Source organism: Bos grunniens, chromosome 20 (genome assembly GCF_055505025.1).
Source record: "Bos grunniens cultivar Pamir isolate PY7600 chromosome 20, Bosgru_T2T1.0, whole genome shotgun sequence".
In the NCBI taxonomy this organism is placed as follows: Eukaryota; Metazoa; Chordata; class Mammalia; order Artiodactyla; family Bovidae; genus Bos; species Bos grunniens.
Window position 1 is genome coordinate 36,649,095 of NC_141184.1, and position 16,253 is coordinate 36,665,347.

A 16,253-nucleotide genomic window follows, 5' to 3' on the forward strand; every position below is an offset into this window, starting at 1 on the left:
GCCTGACCTGTGAGATAGCAGTTTCTACAGCATCTTCCTCTTAAAAACAGTCATGACAATAGATAATGCTATGGATTGTCTTCTTTGCTAGGAGCTCATAATAAACCACAAAGAAGTTATTGTTATCCCCATTTTATAGACAAAGAAACCAAGGCATGGGGCAGTTCAGTAATTCACTCAAGGTCCATAGCCAGTGAATGGCAGAGGCCCCATTCAAACTCATTTCTTGATTCTGGAACCATGGTTTTAACCAAAACCCCTGGGACCACAATTTTAACTTTGCCAGTGAACCACAGTTCTCTTCCACATTCTTGGTGTTAGAAATTTTCACCCAGAAGCAGCTGCTACTAACGCCTCAGACCAATGAAAGATCTTGTCTACTTGCCCTGATTTTCTCTCCTTCTCTTTTTCTCCCTCACCCCACCCCACTTCTCTCCTTAACATGGGATTCCAATAGTAGAAAGAAAACATGATTTGGACTGCAAGGAGATCCAACCAGTCCGTTCTGAAGGAGATCAGCCCTGGGATTTCTTTGGAAGGAATGATGCTAAAGCTGAAACTCCAGTACTTTGGCCACCTCATGCGAAGAGTTGACTCATTGGAAAAGACCCTGATGCTGGGAGGGATTGGGGGCAGGAGGAGAAGGGGACGACAGAGGATGAAATGACTGGATGGCATCACTGACTCGATGGACGTGAGTCTGAGTGAACTCCAGGAGTTGGTGATGGACAGGGAGGCCTGGCGTGCTGTGAGTCATGGGGTCGCAAAGAGTCGGACACGACTGAGCGACTGAACTGAACTGAACTGAAGGCTAGAGGGCTTCCCTGGTGGCTCAGCGGTAAAGAATCTGCTTGCCATGAAGGAGACCTGGGTTCGATCCCTGGGTCCTGCCCCTGGAGGAGGGCATGGCAACCCACTCCAGTATTCTTGCCTAGAGAATCCCCGTAGACAGAGGAGCCTGGCGGGCTACAGGCCATGGGGTCGCACAGAGTCAGACGCGACTAAGCAGCAGCAGCAGCAGCAACAAGGCGAGAGCAAGCTTCAAGGCAATCTCTTGCACTTATTTAGCCTTTGCGCCACTAGGTGGCAGTGTGACTACTCAATGAGGCTGCCGGAGCTTTTAGAAATTCCCCCCAAACAGGCTTTACTAAACGCTGAGTCCAGAGCAGGGGCCTCTGGATTCCTACAGGAGCTGGGAAGCCTTTGAAGTGAGCTGGTAGTTAAATGGATGGAAATAACAAGCAGAAAGCATGGATTTGAACTTTTAAAATAATTTTCCAAGATAAATGGAGTCCTTGCCAGACATTTCTGTTTGAAACAGAAGCCTAACTTCTCCAGAATGTCCCATGAATTTACGCTAAAATTCCATTGATATTCATGATCATCTTTAATGGAACATTTTAAAAGATATAGTTTTATTGAAAGGAACCATCTAGTCCTCCTGCCCCTCATTTATCATTAATTTCTAGGAGCATCAGAATATCTAAAGTTTGTGTCCTGTCTTGTATATACATGTTTCTATCAACCTAAAATCCTTCCCAACAGTCTCTCAGCCTGTACATAAAAGCAAAGGCATGATTTTGTCTTATGTTCATAAACCCATCTATTTTTCTACACAGAGTAATCTCTAATGTCAAAATATTAAAAGCAGCACATATTAGTGATCTTTAATAATACTTATTACTATTAATATTAATACCCAATAAGTGTGTATAATTTTATACTCACAACAAACCTAGGAGGTAAGTACTATTTTTATTCTCATTGTTTCAGCGGAGGAAACTGAGGCACAGAGAGGTTAGGTGACTGGCCCAGAGTCATTGGTGGGAGGCAGAGTAAGAGGTCCATTTTAATTACCTCATTGTAAGTTTAGTTAAAGGGGGTGTCGTGGGGGAAAAAACACTGTGATATTTTCATGAGAGACCCCAATTCATACAAGAGGGACAAAGGCACCAACTAAATTTTGGATTTCCTCAGATGACTTGTAGCCCTTGTCACTGGTCCCACTTTGTCAGAATTCCTTTTAGAAGGCAGGGTTGATGGTAGCATGGCCCCCTTTCCCTAGTCTGTGTAGGAATTTCACATGAACCCCCACTTCCGGTCAGCTCTTAAGCTTTGGAGAAAAAAATGAAATTTGCTCCTCTTCATCAAAAGTGTAAGACCAGGCTTGTCAGGAGCCAAGACTGAAATCAATCATCTGTGCTCAATTAGGACTGTGGTTCCGGTTTTGTTGCAAGACTTCATTTAACGCTAGCAACAGCAGACGTTGGAAGAGCCATGTATGAGAAGCCTCATCTAGAGCAAATGACAGACACATTTTTATCTGCTTATCACCCTCTGGCTACAATGAAACTGAGCTGTGGTGTCTGATGTCCACCTCTCCTGCTGTTTGCCAACAAAACATGCCTTTCTGTCAATGATTCCACCCAGCACAATCTGTGCTGCCAGAATTTGGAGGCGGTACGTTTTCCTGCTGGGGAAAAAAAAAAAAAAAAAAAATCCCATGTTGATTTGAAAGAGGAAACCTGGGCAGAGCTGTTACCTGACTCCTGCAGAATGAAGTGGGAGGGTGGTCTCATTGAGGAGGTCTTCCAGGGGCCAGGGACTGGACCACTCCTCACTTTGGGCTGTTGTGTCTGCTCAGGATGGAGAGTCCAAGCCCTGTGGCACTTTCTGAGCCCTGGCAAGGAGACGTCCAGGGGAACGGTTGAGTGATCCACGCTTCACCCCTCTCCACCCCACCAGGCTGATTTAGACAAGAAAAGTCCTCTTATGCCCTCAGGATATTGTGTAAGAAGGAGGAGGAAGAGGGGAACTAAAAAGTGTCTACTCAGCCTGAAGGCTTCTGCTGACATTCCCACCAAGCATGTGATATTTAAAAGGGTGAACCAAGTCAAGGCTTTCCTGCTGCCGCTATGGCTGTCAAAGGGAGGAACCTGGAAGGCCTTTGGTTCCATAACCTCCTTGCACTCCTGGGATTGTCCGCCTGCAGTGGAGGTCAAGGACAGGGAGCTGTGATTAGGGAGGTCCTCTCCCTAATATTTGGGACCCAATTGCATCTGTGGTTGGGAGGTGAAGTGGGCTGCTTCTTAGGAAGCTAAGGGGGTGCAGGTGGAAAACCCAGCAGATTTACTCATCTGCTCTTGGCTAGAGGTTTTTTCAAGCTCTGGAGAAAATGGGGTCTTCAAATGACAATCTATGTTAAGAGACTATCATTGGCACAAAATGGGATTATAAGAAATGGTAGCTATTAATCTCCCCTATCTTCCATCTATTCATTCATTCATTCATCACTCATCCACATTAAGCATCTACTCTGTGGACCAAGCACTGTGCTAGCCTCGAAAGGTGAATGAGGCAAATCTCTTCCTCCAAGTGGTTTATAATCTTGTAGAGTTCATGCTGGGAATGGGCACTTTTCTTCTTAAATAATTTTCTTTTCTTCCATAGGCTTGACACACTTTGTGTGCCCAATCTGACTTATGACCTGTTTTACAGAACCTCAAACTAAGAATGGGTTTCACATTTTTAAAGAGTTGTAAGAAAAACAAAAAAGAAGAAGAACAATAATACATGACAAAGACTGTGAGTGAGTGAGTGATAGTTGCTCAGTTGTGTCCGACTCTTTGCGACCCTATGAACTGTAGTCCGCCAGGCTCCTCTGTCCATGGAATTCTCCAGGCAAGAATACTGGAGTGGGTTGCCATTTCCTTCTCCAGGGAATCTCCCCCACCCAGGGATGGAACACCAGTCTCCTGCACTGCAGGCAGATTCTTTACCACTGAGTCATCAGGGAAGCCCTGACAAAGACTGTGTGTGGTCTGAAATATTTACTATTTGGCCCTTTGCAGAAAAAAGTTTGCCAACACCTGTTCTATAGGAAGAGAATTCTTGCTTTTCAGCCGGGCATAGAACTACACAAAATAGGATATTTTCCAGCCCCTCTTGACACTAGCTGTGGCCATGTGACTGAGTTCAGGCCAAGTGGGATCAAGGTGGAGGAGATCTGTAGAGCTCCTGCCTAGTGCTCTTAAGCTGGGCCTGTGATGCTTTTCTCTCCTAGAAGGCTGTGCAGGCCGAAGCAGTTCAGGTTCATTGATAACTAGGGCTTATTAATGCCCTAGCAATGGCAGAGCCAGAGGTGAAGGAGGCTGGATCCTGGCACTAGGGAGCACCTTGACCATCCTTGGATTTTACGGGATGGTTATGAAGGAGAGAAAGAGAGAGGAGAAAAATGTTAACTTTTGAATTAGTTTATGTATTTTGGGCTGCCCTTCATGGCATGTGGGATCTTAGTTCCCTGACCAGGGATCAAACCTAAGTCCCCTGCCTTGGAAGTGCAGAGTCTCAATTGCTGGACCACCTGGGAAGTCTTCCAAAATGTTAACTTTTAAAAGTCAGTCTTATGTTTCCTCTCCCCAACAACTTCTTCCTGATACGCAAAACGAAACAAAATCTGCCATGACCCAGAACGTGCCCTGTCTTCTTGGAAGATACTCCCTCTCTTTTCTTTCTGGTTCACTCCTGCTAGTGCTCCAAAGCCCCGTGTAGATTGATCACGTCTAACCTCAGTCCCTAAAGACCGGAGAAGGCGGCCGGCTTTCCTTTGTCTTCAGTGCTTTTAGTTGGAATCTGTTTCTCCCTCTAGACCTTGAGCTCTTTGAGGGTGGACTGTGGCTTCTTTGTCTTTAAATCCAAGTTTCTGGTATATACGTGTCTGTCACACAGAAGGCACTTTATAAACATTGTGAAATGAATTAATTTATTAGAGTCCGAGGATGGCTTTTTGGGGCGGATGCTTTTTTAATGCATTTATCTCAGGAAAAGATGTGTAGCAGTGTCTGCCTCTGAGGGGTAGACATAAATTTAGCTTTCCAAATGAGAAGAAATATACACATTTAGAAAGATTATATTTTAAAAATTGAATGTTTGATTGGATTTGGAGGGTAACTGTGCTTGCTGATAGTGTGTGAATAGGTTTGAAGATTTCATAATAAAAAGCCATGAAGTCAGTTTAGTAACATGATGATTTGTTCCTGAAATCAGGGAAGTATAGATACTTACTCAAATCTATCTTACTTGAGATGAGCTTATCATTATGTAATAATAAACACTCAATTTCCCCCATATTTTTATAAAGTCCGTATAAAGGAAAATATGTGCAAGAATATATTATTATTTGCTAACAATAACATACTAATGATGATAAAAATGTTGTTTGTGTCTCCTTTTCCCCCTCTATCTTACGTAGCTTGTAATCAGTAAGTGCAAAAGCAAAACCACTGTTTCTGGTGTAAACCTCTTTTACCATATGCTCTTGGTATATATAGCTAATTTTCTGAGCCAGAAAATTAATATAAGGCTTTCAAGACATCATATAGCAGTAGTATTTTTCCTCTTCGTTTAGAGGAAATAATACAAGATAAGAGGTGCCTATTTTTCTTCACATATAGTCCGTCTTGAGATGGCATTAACAGAAGGTAGAGTTTGAAAGAATTCGTTGTACAATTTTCTTTTTTTTAAGAAACCAATAATGACATGTTGATGTTTGGCAGAAACCAGCACAATACTGTAAAGCAATTATCCTTCTATTAAAAATAAATAAATAAAACTAAACTAAAAAAAAAAAAAGAAATCAGTAATGTAACATGGGGTTTGTATTTGAATATCTATTTTTCCTTATTTTTGTACCTCCTCCCTAAAGCTTTCCATAAATTACAATCATTTAAAAATTTCTTAAATCACATGTTTGCTCTTACATTGCATTTGCTACAGAATCATAGCTAACACCTCAGTGCTTCTGGATGTTATAATACATGTTCAGCCCTCTGCTCCTCCCCCAGCAAGAACAATTCTAAGCAAATGATGAAGGATTCAATGAATAGCTCATTCTTTGTGCACTTGAATACCAGGCTTTTTCTTCCCCATCCTGGGCAATTTTGTTGTGCAACACCAGGAAATAAAATACTACAGGAGGAAAATTAGTGAGTTGGGAGGTAATGTGATAAGAATGGAGGAATTCAGCTTTCTCAACTCATTATTTCTAGTAGCAGTACCTAGTTCGGAGAAGGAAATGGCAACCCACTGCAGTATTCTTGCCTGGAGAATCCCAGGGACAGAGGAGCCGGTGGGCTGCCGTCTATGGGGTTGCACAGAGTCGCACACAACTGAAGTGACTTAGAAGCAGCAGCAGCAGCAATACCTAGTTAGGATATCAGAATTTCTGTCTTTGTAATCCAGGCACATTCTTCTACTATCCCTATCTCATCCCATCCTCACCTCTACCCCAGGCTGAGCAATCTTACCCTATCTCCATTTGGTAATCACCGCCTATAGCACTGGCCTGTTTATATGTATAGCCTGTGAGCAAGCGTGCTTTTCTGATTCTAAATTAAAATGTTTTTATTGTTGTTTGGTTGCTAAGTCATGTCCGACTCTTTTGAGACCCCATGAACTGTAGCCTGCCAGGCTCCTCTGTCCATGGGATTTCCCAGGCAAGAAGATTGGAGTGGGTTATCATTTCCTTCTCCAGGGGACCTCCCCAACCCAGGGATGGAGCCCATGTTTCCTGTATTGGCAGGCAGATTCCTTACCACTGAGCCACCAGGGAAGTCCCTTAAATACTTTAAATACTGTGTGTATTATTGTTGTTACACTTTAGCAGTTATGATTCTTATTGTCCCTCAGTTTAAAAAAAAATGATGTATTGTATATTAATGCATATTTATGGCATCTAGAAAAACAATACTGATGAACTTATTTGCAGGGAAGGAATAGAGACGCAGACATAGAGAATGGACTTATGGACACAGCAGGGGAAAGAGAGGTTAGGACTAATTGAGAGAGTAGCATTGACATATATACATTATCATGTGTGAAATAGGTAGCCAGTGGGAATCTGCTATTTAACATAGGGAGCCCAGCCTGATGCTCTGTGATGACCTAGAGGGGTGGGATGGGAGGAGGGTGGGAGGCTACAGAGAGAGGGCATATATAAATATATATAGTTATGGCTGATTCATGTTTTTGTGCAGAATTAATAAAAATGGCTCAGACAGTAAAGAATCTGCCTGCAGATTCAACCTGGGTTCGATCCCTGGGTCAGGAAGATTCTCTGGAGAATGAAGTGGCAACCCACTCCAGTATTCTTGCCCAGAGAATCCCATGGACAGAGGTACAGTCCATGGTATTGCAAAGAATCGGACATGACTGAATGACTAACACTTTCACTTTTCTCAATAGAAACCAATGCAACATTATAAAGCAATTATCCTCCAATTAAAAATAAATAAAAATAAATAAAAAATGATGAACTCCACAGTCTAGTTCTGAGAAGAGCGAGTGACACAAAGCCAAGGGCCAGTCCTGCTGTGTCTCAAGGAGAGGTATTCTGGTTCTGGTGTCTGTGTTGACTCTGCTGTGTCTTTTAAAGCCTCTTGAGATTTACTCAGAACACAAGTCAGAACGTGTTTGGGAGTGAAAACGATTTGGCCTGAAGCTGGGCTTTCGCACAATCCCAAGGCTTCCTTTCCCAGGAGGGTCTGGGTGTAGTGTGAAGACAGATGGCCCAGGCTTCTACCTTCTGCTTGGTTAGCACATGAGTGCCTTTGGCAGGAGAGTCCGAGCCTCGCTCTGCTCCACACTGAGGAGCACAAGATGAAGCACAAATGAATCCAAAGCTCGGGGCTGCCCTGCTGACAACATACGCCTGGGCACCAGGAGTTCTGTCCCTGAGCCAATGACGTACGATCACAGGTGGTCAAAGGTGGGTATTCCTGGAGTGAGTTCATCGCCTGCCGTCAGAAACCACTCTACTCCCAGACACACTGGCAGTTAGGATGAGAGCGGATCACGTAGCAGGCAAGTCAAGAAACAGGTTCTGCTTATTTTTCTTGACTTTAACAGCTAACTCCCAACCCCACCCTTCCTCCCCGCCCCCCAAAATGCCTGCACACAAGTCAGAGAACCAGAAAAACAATATAACCTGCAAGAGTCAGGACCAGTTCTAGGTTAATGTGTGAAGAAAGGGGGGCTTTTCTCCACTTTCTTCTCCTTTTTCTCCCTCAGACCCCAAATTTCTTCTCAAACCTGCCTTTTTCTTTTTGCTTCTCAGGAAAGCAGAAAACGAGTTAATCAACCTCAAAGATTCTTCCAACATTGAGTGTCTAAGATTCTAAACATATGTTCAAAACAGGAAAAGGCAGGGGACGTGAACACCTTCCAAGTTTTTCTGTCACTTGGGGTTCTATCAGTGAGCAGAACCACTGGAAAGAGGCCAGTGATCTCTGAGCAGTGGGCCGGCAAGACCTTCACCCTTGTTCCCTCATCTCCTTCTTGAGTCCTTTCCTGAGCTGTGTCATGCAGAAAAGTGGTCATTCAAGATTTTTCACTGTTGTAGGTAGCAAAAATATATATATTTCAGCATGTGCTCCTAATATCTGGGTATTTATTAGTGATATCTATCTATCTATCCATCCATCCATCCATCTACATTACTTTGGGATTCACTTTATCCATTACGAAAAGTAAACAAAAGTAAAAAAGGTGAGATTTAAAAAAAAAGTATAGTATGTATAACAATTTCTCTTCATTTTCAACAAACTGTCTTGAACCCTCCTTTGGAGGGTCCTCCACTTAGGAGACCACCGGAGAAGAGGAGAGCGACCACTGGAGAGAGGATGTTGGCCAAGGACCCAGAGCAGCAACAAAACCCGCATCCCCTGTGGCTGGTTCCACCCATTCAAATGGGTTAACCACTTGCTTTCTTTAACAGGCAAATCCAGCCACGCCCTCTGTCTGATCCACAGCCATCTCCTCACCCCATTCTGAGCTCACTGCATCGCCTCTCCTGGGTCTGAGGCTCTCACCACGGCTCTCCTGACCAGGTAACCACCTAAGGAACGTTATTACCTAAATGTCCAACAGGCACCACAGTCACCGATTCACAGGAGACTGAATCAAGAGCCCAGAAACAGCTTTAGCCTCCTTTCTCTGACTCCCAGGTCCACATCTCCCCGAGCATCCTGGTGCTTCGCTATCCTGAGCCCTTCGGCTCCTGCCCCAGTGCACTGCCTCCCTCACTTCCTGCCTCTGTAGCTTCAGTAGCCTCTTATGGAATTTCTCTGCCTCCAATCCTCTCTTCTCAGGCCTGTCGAACATGCTCTTCCTTGATCCACTGGATCATGGTTGCTTAAAGCCCTTCAGTGGCTCTCCAATCCTTCAGGAAAAAAAAATGGAAACCCTTCACCATGGATGAGATGAGACTCTCCTTCATCCTCTTTGCCAAATCTGTAGGACGTCACATGGCAGAGCATCTGCTTCTCTCATTTCCAGAGGTTTCCCCCTCCTTCTTCATTGATTAACCCATATCGTCATTGAACTCCACTCAGAATCCATGTCCCCCAATGAAGCCTTCTCTGATCTTCCCTCTGGGCTTCAAGAGGATTTATTGCGTCAGTGATAACATTTTATGGTTTAGTTTCACTAGAATTTGCCAGGGCTAGGGTCCAATTCTTAATTTATCTGTTTATAGAATAGTCGTCCTCACACTTTAATATTCAGACTAATAGCTGGAGGTGTTTTTAAAATAAGTGAAATTCCAGATTGAGTAGGTTTGGGGTAGAGCCCAGCCACGGGCATTTGTAACTAGATTCTTCTTCCAAGTGTTTCTCATCCACCTCCTCCTCAGAGTTTAGCACAGAGGCAGTGCTAAGACCTTCCAGTAATAGCAGTGAGAAAAGGAATTCTATTTCCTTTTTTTTTGTCTTTCCGTACCTGATAATCGAATGCACTAACATGGACCAGTGTTAGTTGCTCAGACGTGTCTGACTCTTGGCAGCCCATAGACTGTAGCCCGCCAGGCTCCTCTATCCATGGGATTTTCCAGGCAAGAATGCTGGAGTGGGTTGCCATTCCCTTCTCCAAGGGTTCTTCCCAACCCAGGGATCAAATCTGGGTCTTCTGCATTGCATGCAGATTCTTAACCACTGAGCCACGAGGGAGGCCCATAATATGGGCCAAGACAGACCATATTGAATCTGCTTTTGGAAGTGGGATCTTTGACAGACTACACCTGGGTACAGAGATGCACCCCCTTCCCCCACCCCCCCCACACACAGTATGAAGCTGACCTGTGGACCTGCTTTTGTTGCCTATGAGTGAGTGTGTGGGTGTGTACACACACATACACAAATTTATATAAATCATATTTGTTACTAATAATTAAAAATAGTTTAAAAAGACACAAGAGGATCTTTCCATGTGCCTCTTAGCCATCTTTATGTCTTATTTGGAGAAGTACCTATTTAGGTCTTCCACCCATTTTTTGGATTGGGTTGTTTGTATTTTTGATATTGAGCTGTGCATGTGTGCATGCTAAGTCGCTTCAGTCGTGTCCTATGACCCTATAGACTGTAGCCTGCTAGGCTCCTCAATCCATGGGATTTTCTAGGCAAGAGTACTGGAATGGGTTTGGCCTCCTCCAGGGGACCTTCCTGACCCAGGGATTGAACCCTGGTATCCCACATTACAGGCAGAGTCTTTACTACTGAGCCACCGGGGAAGCTCCTGATATTAAGCTGCATGAGCTGTTTGTTTATTTTGGAAATGAATCCCTTATCATTTGCATACATTTTCTCCTGTTCAGAGGGTTGTCTTATCTTGTTTACAGTTTCCTTTGCTGTGTAAAAGCTTTTAGGTTTAATTAGGTTCCATTTGTTTATTTTTGTTTTTATTTTCATTACTCTAGAAGGTGAGTCAAAAAAGATCTTGCTGCAATTTACGTACAAGAGTGTTCAGAAAATAACAAAACATTGTAAAGCAACTATGCTCCAATAAAAATTTTAAAAAAAAGAGGGTAGGAGAACTCTTCTAGATTAAAAATACCAAAGAGACATAACAATGAAATACAATATGTAAATCTTGACTGGATTCTGATTTGAACAAAAAAATGTGTAAAATAATGCAGGGGTAATTGGAGAAATTTTCATATGGGCAGTTAAATGATAAAGAAATTGCTACTTTTCTTAGGTGTGATTATAGTTAAAAATGGAGAAGGTGCTTATTCTTAGGAGATACATGGTTAAATTTCTAGAGATGAATTGTCATGATTTGCATAACTTACTTTCGTTGGTTCAGGAAATCATTTATACATATACATAGAAAGAAAGAAAGATAGTGCTAAGTCATGTCCGAGTCTTGCGATCCCATGCTGGAGTGGGTTGCCATTTCCTTCTCCAGGGGAACTTCCTGACCCAAGAATTGAACCGAAGTCTCCCACACTGCTGGCAGATGCTTTATCAACTGAGCTACACGGGAGGTAGCATACATATACATAAAACGTGACAAAAAGTTAACAACTGGGCGAGTCTAGCTGAAGAGGAACATGTAAAAACTAGAGTGATTTCACATAATTATTCAGATTTATGGCTTTCCTTGAAGAGTCTGAAAACCTGATTCAAAAATTAACTGAAGTTTCACTGAGCTTCTGTGATTTGCTGTAACTATACTCAGGAGGCTTCCCTGGTAGTTCAGTGGTAAAGAATCTGCCTGTAATGCAGGAGATACAGGCTTTATCCTTGGGTTGGGAAGATCCCCTGGAGGAGGGCATGGCAACCCACTCCAGAACTCTTGCCTGGAGAATCTCATGAACTGAGGAGCCTGGCAAGCTATAGTCCATAAAGTTGCAAAGAGTCGGCCACAGCTGAAGCTAACTGAACACGCACACACAGCTTACACTTAGACGGGGCTTCCAAGGTAGCGCTAGTGGTAAAGAAAACCCACCTGCCAATGCAGGAGACACAAGAGACACAGGTTCAATCCCCGGGTTAGGAAAATTCCCCTGGAGGAGGGCATGGCAACCCACTCCACTACTCTTGCCTGGAGAATCCCATGGACTGTGGAGCCTGGCAGGCTACCGACCATAGGGTCACAAAGAATCAGTCATGACTGAAGTGACTTACCATGCAGGCATGCATACTTAATCATTAAAATCACCTCCCTAGCCAGAGGAGGCATTTTATTTGCAATTCATGAGATGGAGGTCAAGAACTCGAAATTCTCCTGGATTCTCTTGCAGGTTTATGTCTCTTAAATCCAACAAGACTGACCTACAGTGTCTTTTGTTGGGGAAAGCTTTCACCTTTCACCTTGAGGAGGCCAAATGGGAAGTAGAGAACAGAAGGCTTGGACTTGCCATGTAGGCTGTGTCTGTCCTTGACACACACAGAGCCTAGAGTGACCAGATCAGGATATGAGGCGAAAGATCCAGTGAGCAGCAGTGGGTGACTCTTAACTGGAGGAATTACCATCTCCATCTTCTGGGATTTGGGATCCTGGCCACACAAGTCAGGACAAGCCAGCACTGACCTTGGTGGGTAGAGAATCACAGTGAAATCATGATGGAGACTGTCTTTGGGAAGCCATAGTGGGAAATTGGCCTGAGGAGGAATGATGACTGATTTCAACTTTCTGTATACAGTTTACTCTTTACATATTAAAAAAGACTTCAAGCAAATGTAACAAAAGTCTTGGTTATGGATCCATTGGTGTTTGTTGTATACTTCTTTGTGCTTCCCCCCTCCCCCTATTTTAAACATTTCTCAAAAATAAACAAAGCAAAATATTACTTCTACCTCTCGAAAGTGTTTCATGTCCTGGACATGAAAACTTTGGAATTGTTGTCGCCTACAGAACTGAAGAAAGCAGAAGTAGAAGTATAAGCTCTCATTTTCCTGAAGATGAAAAACCACAGATTTTAATTTTAAGTCACTAGAGTCAATGTTTTTTGATATGGTGAGTTTCCCCTTAATTTCCCAGTAGTTAAATAAAGAGGTTATGAAAGGAAAATACAAGGCAGAAAATGTGTGAGATCTTTCTTATGTATGATACAATTTCCCTTTTCTTTTTTCTGACTCTGGAAGCTAATAAAGCAAGATCCCTCCCTTATGATGTAATGTTCCCTCTTTTTTTGATTTTGGAAGCTAATAAAATTTTAAAACACAGTTCTAGTACTACAATTGATGAGTCTTTGGGGATTTTAGCTAAACACAGCCTTTTCGCACTATGAAATTAGGTGGGTTCTTTTGGCCCATTCTAATCCTTAGTAATGCATGAAAATAAAGCAGGATAGTAAAGAGGTTTTATCTTGTGGTGACATCATGCAGAGGGTCTCATCTCTCTGTGAGGAAGGGTATGGCTGCCACACAAGACTGGGCTCAGTTTGGACTGAATATCCTGCTTCATGGGCTCGTATGCAGCTGGGGCTGATGGAAATAATCTGGGGTTTAGGATCTCAGGCATGGGGAGCTGAGTCTTTTAGAAGATGAGGACTGATACTCTTTTACTAATGGCAGAACTTAAAACACTAGCAGGACAATGAGCCTTATTGGGATGGGCCTGAGTTTATGCTTTCCCACGTGGGATGGCTGGATGTGTGCACAAGATGCTAAGCTGATTTGTCCCGCAGGCTCTGCAGTGTAAATGGAGAAAGCCCAAGGAGGAACCAGCCATCACCCAGAACCCAATGAAAGGACACCAGAAACTATGAACTCTCCTATCAGTTTACCAGCAATCTCAGCAGAATCAGCTGGAACCCTAAACTCTTTAAAGTCTGACGAAGAGGAGTGAGTTTGAGGTATATTCTTGGAGATGCACTTTTTAAATTTATGTTTGGCCTGCTTTGTAAAATTGATAATTATGGCGATGTTTTATTGAAGGATTAACATGTTTCAGGCAAGGCAGATGAGACTTCCTATATATTATCTAATTTAGTCCTTATACGACTGCTGTGTCTTCCCTGATGGCTCAAGCAGGTAAAGAATCCACCTGCAATGCAGGAGACATGGGTTAGATCCCCAGGTCGGGACGATCCCCTGGAGAAGGAAATGGCAACCCACTCCAGGTATTCTTGCCTGGAGAATCCCATGGACAGAGGAGCCTTGTGGGCTATAGTTCATAGGGTTGCACAGAGTCAAGACACCACTGAGCATGAGTGCAAGAATGATTATCACGTCGATCTTATAGATAAGAGCACTCAGGTTTAGAAATACAAAGTGAGTGATCTAAGGGCTGAAGAGATACTCTCCAAACAGGTATATGGGTAATACCTCAAGGTAATATCTCAAGGGCTTCCCTTGTGGCTCAACTGGCAAAGAATCTGCCTGCAATGTGGGAGACCTGGGTTCAATCCCTGGGTTGGGAAGATCCCCTGGAGAAGGGAAAGGCCACCTATTCCAGTAATCTGGCCTGGAGAATTCCATGGACTGTATAGTCCATGGGTTTGCAGAGTCAGACACAACTGAGTGACTTTCACTTTCAAGCCCTGTGGATAAGCATTCAGATACGGGCATCGCTGATCTAAAGCAGAAATATTTTGGCGCATGTCAATTTCTGTAGCATCTTTCAAGTTATAAAGTTGGTGAAGTGAATTTGCCCTTCACAGCTATATGGCTGGCTCTGGGGTAGTCCTGCCTAGATCAGTGTTTGCTCCGACCTCTACAGCATGGGACACCTAGCAATGATTAGGCCATATTTTGACCACTTTCTGAGACTGGTGCCTGTAACAGCACAGCACCCAAGGTCTGAGATTGGACTATGAAAGTGAAAGTGAAGTCTCTCAGTCGTGTCCGACTCTTTGTGACCCCATGGACTGTAGCCTATCAGGCTCCTCCATCCATGGGATTTTCCAGGCAACAGTGCTGGAGTGGATTGCCATTTCCTTCTCCAGGGGATCTTCCCGACCCAGGAATCGAATCAGGGTCTCCAGCATTGCAGGCAGATGCTTTACTGTCTGAGCCACCAGGGAAGCCCAAGATTGGACTATACCTGATTTTAAAAGTTTTAAAAGCTGTAGAAGACTTTCTTTTAAATGAAATTTGTGTTAATAGTAGACATAAGTTAAAATCACTCTAGTAGAAGCTGGGGTGTCAGAAACTCATTTCTCCTACTCCAACCTATGGATTCATCTCCTTGAAATTCCCAAGACTCCTCAGAGCAATCTGAAATTACTTTGCTATAGTGTTAGTGGGAGGACAGGGATTCCTGCTTGCCCCAGGCTAGCCATACTAAGAATGCAACATAATCTTGTACAAATATATTTTCATTTTAAGAGGAAAATATACTCATTTTATATCATGATATTGATCGATATTGATTAGGGAGAGGAGGAAGATAAAGATGAGGAGGAGTGAGAGCTATTAATCAAGAAATATTTACTAAGGGAGACAGTGTGATGAAATAGACAATAGAGTTTGGCTCAGAGCCAAACAGCTCTAGTTTCCAGCCACAACTGTTGTTGCTCTTGGATTTCTGTGTTATCTTGGATGTGTCCTTTCTTAATTTTGAGCCTCAAGTTCAAGGATTAAATTAGATGATTTTTGCAAAGGCACTTAGCACAGTGCTTGGCACATGGAATGTATGGACTAAATGTTGGGTCAGTCTTTTGCATCTGTACTGAGTACTTTTTAGGCTACAAGGAATTCTATAATCAAAGATGAATAAGGCAAAATCTCCACTCTCAAGAAACTCAAGGCTATTTGGGGAAGAACAACACATTTTTTGAAAATTTGTAGTATAATGATTGTTACAGGCAGTGTATTTCAAGCACCAAATAAGAAGTCCAGACAAGAAAAATTATTGTGCACTTGGAGTGATCCTGAAATACTGCCTGAGGAGCGGGCAGGGTTTGGTGGGGTGAAAGATGAGAATGGTGGAAACAACGGGAGAAAGCATGCTAATAAGGAGGATCTCAGAGGCTACATAATTCTGGGAGATGAGCAGACAAACAGGTAAGTATTTCTCTTCACTGAGTGGGGAACTGAGACAGAGAAGTCTATAGTCTCACAGAGTCAGCAACTCCCAGCTGCACCCTGTCCGGCTGGGTGACAGTCATTAGACCACATGACTGTCGGTGTGGTCTTTGAAGGCGGGTAAGGCAAGGTTGGATCACCAAAATAATAACAGATTTTTTACTTAGGTGATGAGACTTTAAAAGTGGTTATAAGCAGGAGACAAGCCAGAAGACAAGCTTCAGGAAGCAGAGAAGTACATCATTAAACAGTTTGACTTAGTCTGGAATCTTGGGACATGGATTAGTGTAGAGCAATTAGCAGTGGCAAACCTTCTCTGAGCCTAAGATAAGACTGATTGAAAGAAGGAGTCTGAAAGATATCTATTTGAGAACATGCACATACATACACACACGTGTGCATGCACCCACATGCACACACAGGCACATGTAGATGAATGCCAGTGCT

At 43.2% G+C, this 16,253-nt stretch overlaps 1 protein-coding gene and 1 long non-coding RNA gene across 12 annotated transcripts in view; one reads left to right on the top strand and one right to left on the bottom strand.

Annotated features, from left to right (window-relative positions):
• The window catches only part of LOC147350256 (uncharacterized), a 118,343-nt gene extending 104,710 nt beyond the window's left edge, over window positions 1-13,633 (top strand). Inside the window, exons 2-3 of one of the 2 annotated variants that reach the window (XR_015148683.1) lie at window positions 8,774-8,885; window positions 13,466-13,633. This is a non-coding gene — a long non-coding RNA (uncharacterized LOC147350256). Of the gene's footprint in view, window positions 1-8,773; window positions 8,886-12,076; window positions 12,998-13,465 lie in introns of those variants that run through there. The other variant, XR_015148685.1, reaches the window with a different exon arrangement.
• The window catches only part of FYB1 (FYN binding protein 1), a 179,096-nt gene that overhangs the window by 117,043 nt on the left and 45,800 nt on the right, over window positions 1-16,253 (bottom strand). For 2 of the 10 annotated variants that reach the window (XM_086361516.1, XM_086361520.1), the window contains exon 2: window positions 2,543-2,680. The exons of 7 other annotated variants lie outside the window; for them this stretch is intronic. Coding sequence is in view for 1 of the 3 variants with exons in the window: in XM_086361520.1 (XP_086217646.1) it covers window positions 2,543-2,579 (37 nt within the window). In the remaining 2 variants the exon portion in view is untranslated. Of the gene's footprint in view, window positions 1-2,542; window positions 2,799-16,253 lie in introns of those variants that run through there. One more of the 10 variants, XM_086361519.1, reaches the window with a different exon arrangement.